This window comes from Teleopsis dalmanni, chromosome 1 (assembly GCF_002237135.1).
Source record: "Teleopsis dalmanni isolate 2A chromosome 1, ASM223713v2, whole genome shotgun sequence".
NCBI classification, from domain to species: domain Eukaryota; kingdom Metazoa; phylum Arthropoda; class Insecta; order Diptera; family Diopsidae; genus Teleopsis; species Teleopsis dalmanni.
In genome coordinates this window covers 142428121-142432584 of record NC_051846.1, presented here as the reverse complement: position 1 = coordinate 142432584, position 4464 = coordinate 142428121, and the positions used below count along the sequence as shown (strand labels likewise).

The 4464-nt window shown below is 27.3% G+C and overlaps 1 protein-coding gene across 1 annotated transcript; it reads left to right on the top strand.

Moving 5' to 3' along the window:
• Window positions 1–6: 6 nt before the first annotated feature.
• On the top strand, window positions 7–1692 carry LOC119667074 (inosine-5'-monophosphate dehydrogenase-like). The gene is made up of 2 exons (XM_038076361.1): window positions 7–291; window positions 371–1692. Exons 1-2 carry the CDS (start codon window positions 80–82, stop codon window positions 474–476), a joined length of 318 nt encoding a protein of 105 aa, XP_037932289.1. The 5' UTR covers window positions 7–79; the 3' UTR covers window positions 477–1692.
• Window positions 1693–4464: the final 2772 nt, after the last annotated feature.

Genomic DNA, 4464 nt, shown 5'->3' with positions numbered 1-4464 from the left:
ATCATTATTAGCCGGCACTTCTGAAGCACCTGGTGAATATTTCTTTTCTGATGGTGTTCGTCTTAAGAAATATCGTGGAATGGGTTCACTTGAAGCAATGGAACGTCGAGATGCTAAAGGTGCTGCCATGTCGCGTTATTATCATAACGAAATGGATAAATTAAAGGTAGCACAAGGTGTTAGCGGTAGTATTGTTGACAAAGGATCTGTTTTACATTATTTACCATATTTGGAATGTGGCTTACAGCATAGTTGTCAAGATATTGGCGCACGTTCGATTGATGAGTTAAAGTATGTTAATATGAGTTTGATTTTCATATATGTTTTAACTTTAAAATTATAATATAAACTTACTAATATGTTTTTATAGAAAAATGATTTACAATGGCGAATTACGTTTTATGAAACGTACACATTCCGCTCAAGTTGAAGGCAATGTTCATGGCTTGTTCTCATATGAGAAACGTCTCTTCTAACATATGTCGTCTGTGCATTACAACATTAACGGAAACATAACTAGCAACATCACTAGCAGCAATGTCAACAATATGTTAAAGAATTCGAAATCAAATTTATTATTTCGAAATTCTTCAACATTACAAATACAACAACAGCAACAACAACAATCGAGTAAACAGCAGCAGTTAAGTTTTTTTTAAATACTTAAATAGTTTAAAATCTCTGTTACATCTAATCTAATACATTCAATAGCATTTCTATAAATGCTTTAGTTGTAGTTAAATAATATGTAACTTATTATATGGAAGATTTGTTTATGTCAAGATCTATTCTCAAACACTGATATCTGATCAGTTTATATGTAACTAAAGCGATTCCTATATTACCGAATTATCATCTATAATTCTTTTTCAGTCATTTTTATAATTAAAAGTACTTAACGTATAATTATTTTATGGTTTCGCATACCACTCAATATATGTGTATATATACATGATATACATGTATGATATCTAATATTAATTGAGGCGGCAGTCATTTACGTTCAACTGATTTCAATCACATGACTTCAATGTGGTCATGAACTGTGTTTTGTATATGTTATTTAAAATTTTTTATTAACATAACATACATTACATTGAAGAATTTATAATTATCTGTTATATCTGCTTAATAGTCTATCTATAGAATACAAGAGATCGTAATTTTGCATTCTTCTCGTTCGGCTCACTTCGTTATAAAAACGAGTAACAAAATAAATATCCCATTCACACCGCTTATAACTTTCTGAAGTTATTGTTGTTTGTGGTTTTCAAACTCTCTTATAACCTTCTGGCGCAAGTAAAAGCAATGTGCAAATTTAATTAAAAATTTCTGTTTTCCTCTTTTACGCTCTCGCATTATCACATAATTAGCTGTAGTTGTTTCTCAATTTTCGCAATTTGCTTTAATTTCTGATTGAAGCTACTTTGAGAACAAATAGGGTTTCTGCAAGAAACCTTAAATTTTGTAATATGAATTGGATATAAGATGAAATCAAGATTTGCTGTGTAAACACGCTTTCAAAGAATGGAGTCAAACAAGTACATAAAAATAATATTTCTATTTCATATTAAATAGAAAATTTTCTTCTATTATATATGAATTTTCTTAAAGTCTATATTTGGACGACAGAAAGAATCTTAATTTCGTTCTTAATTTTAATTTCATTAAGTCGAATTAAAATGAGAATCTGATTCTATATAAAAATTCGATTCAATTGTAATATGTATAAAATCATGTTAAAATTAAATTTTGAATTTATATTGTTTCAAAGTTTGTCATTTTTATTCACGAGAAAAATTATGTGAACCAAAATTAGAAACAAAGTGAAGTTATTAAGATAAAATTAAGATTTATCTTAATTAAGTCTGTTCACACAACAGACTTTACGTGAAGTAAGCAAGAAGAAAATTATAATTTAAATTTTAGTTGCTCACGTACTTTATAAAAATTGTACTTAATTTTCTTTTTTAATATTATCAAAACATTTAATACATGATCAAAATTCGTTCTTGAAATTCCAGCGTATAGTCCATAAATTATTGGGCATAATTTTATTAAAAATTTCAAATTATATTTTGCACTCCATAACCGAAATTAAAAAATCCAGATATTGTTTTTTTTTTAATTTGACTATATATATCTTATCATATACATGTGTACTCCTAATTTTTTATATAATAAATATAAATGTGAAAAAAAAGAGGTTTAAAAATGTTTAGTCAAAGGTGCAGTGTTGCCAAAATAATGTTAATAATAATTTTGTATACAGAAATAAATATAAGTAATATTTATAGAATACCGAAGAATATACCCCATATACATAAAAAGTCGAACTCCCAGTACTGGACAGAAAAGTTTTATTTACTGCCATCGAATAAAATATTAATATTACCGTATAAATTTTTTGTATTGAAAGTAAATTTTTTTTAAACATTTAATGTTTTTGGTGAATAAGTTAAATTAATTATATATAATTAAATTATATAAAAAAACTAATTAATTAGAATTGATTAAATGAAATTTATTGTTTTTAGAATTATGATTGTAGTTCCAAATAAGCATGGCGAATTAAATTATTAATTTATAAATTATAACTTTATATGGCATATTTGTATTGATTTATAAAAATTTTTAAAATTTTAATTTTATAAGATTGGCACATAGATTACTTATAATAACAATATATATTAAAATATTGTATTATTTAATTTTGTACTTCACAGAATAAATATATGTGTTTTAATATATTTTTTTATATTATATATTAAAATCCATTTATATTTTAACAATAATCATTTTAATATATACATATACATAATTATATAACAATAGATTTATATTAATTATATCTAAAACAAGTATACTAAATACTAGCTATGATGGAATGATTCCAAATGAGTTAAAAATATGTTGCAAGTGTTTAATCATATAATTTACATTTTAAGAATTACAAGTATATTTTTGATGTCTATTAGTATATTATATATATTTATGTAAAGAAGAATATTTAATAAAATATCATTTAATGATTGTAGTTAAATGTTTGTAAATGGTAATTTTAATCGATTCTCTTATACCATGTTCACAGAACCAACTTTATTTTCTAGTTGAGCCTTTTCCGAGTTAATGCATCTGGGCACTTTTATTCTTTGATAGCTGTGGTGTTTCTGCAGAGTCTCACCTATCTCACTGACTAATTTTTGTATTCCTTATAAGCTTCGTGTTTACGCAATGACTGATCTAAGATCTGCGTATCACCCCTTGCGGTTAGTGATTACTCTGAGATTAGATAGTGCTAAGTAGGGCAGCTTGTCGGCTTACTTCGTTTCGCTGACTTGGTCATATCGTGCGAATAGCATTCCGGCCTCCGGCTAGAAAGGTATTTGATACGGTACCCGCAGCGAGTAGAGAACGTCCGCATCTTAGGTGAGAAGACCAGGTGACCAACGATTTGGGGTCGCTCGGTACTATCAAGTGGCGACAGCAAGCAACTGATCCGACTGGTTGGCGCGGCAAAGGATGTCTGTATTAGCCAATAACGGAAATGTATGAAAGCTTACTTTCTCATATTAAAGTAGGCACAACCAAACTTTGACAAACTCACAACTGATAAAATGAAAAGCCAAAGGGATCATGTAAACGCTCGACATTAGGTAACTGACGTTAGCAAAGCTTGGTAGCTAAATTAATGTAATATGAACATGGCATTACAATTAAATTTATTAACCGGCATAAAAATAATTCCTAATCAATACAAGATTTTAGACTAAACTTTTTTAGATATACATAATATATATACACACTAAAGAAGCATTTGTTTTCTATAAAAGAATATATTTATTATACAAATTTTTAAATATTTTCTTTACATATTATATTTTTTATTAGATCCCTTACATATATAATATTAGAAACCCTACATGAATTAACTGTTGTGATCCGTAAATTATTTCAAACGTCTAATATTTGTAACACAACAAGATTTTGTCACATTAAGAGTAATTCCAAGTGGCTCGAGAACGGATGAAATATCATTAAGCGTTAATGACTTGTCAATTCCGATGATTGAATTATGTCTAAACACTTTAATAGATATGATTTTTATTCCCAGTTTTAAGCATGCATATGTGATTAAATAATAATTGCAAACGCTTTCTGCGAGATCAGAAAAATAACTTCCATTAGCTAAGCCGTAATTTTTCACATAACGTTCTCCATTCTGCAACTGTATCGGAGTATTGATAGCATAATTTTTTAAAATCTCAAATATATCGAACATTTGTTTTGTGATAGGTATTCCATAGTTTTCATATGCAGTTAAATCGATGTTTAAGATTAATATATCAAAAGCAAATTCAATTAACCAAGGCGGCAACGTTTTATTAAAATTTTTGAAAACAATACCAAGAAAATAGTTACCTTTAAAAGTAGAGTACAACTTCTTACATCCTTTTAAACCAT

Coding starts and splice junctions, on each gene's coding strand:
- LOC119667074 (XM_038076361.1), top strand. CDS start 80: ATGGGTTCACTTGAAGCAATGGAACGTCGAGATGCTAAAGGTGCTGCC. Junction 292..370: donor CGTTCGATTGATGAGTTAAA/GTATGTTAATAT, acceptor ATGTTTTTATAG/AAAAATGATTTACAATGGCG.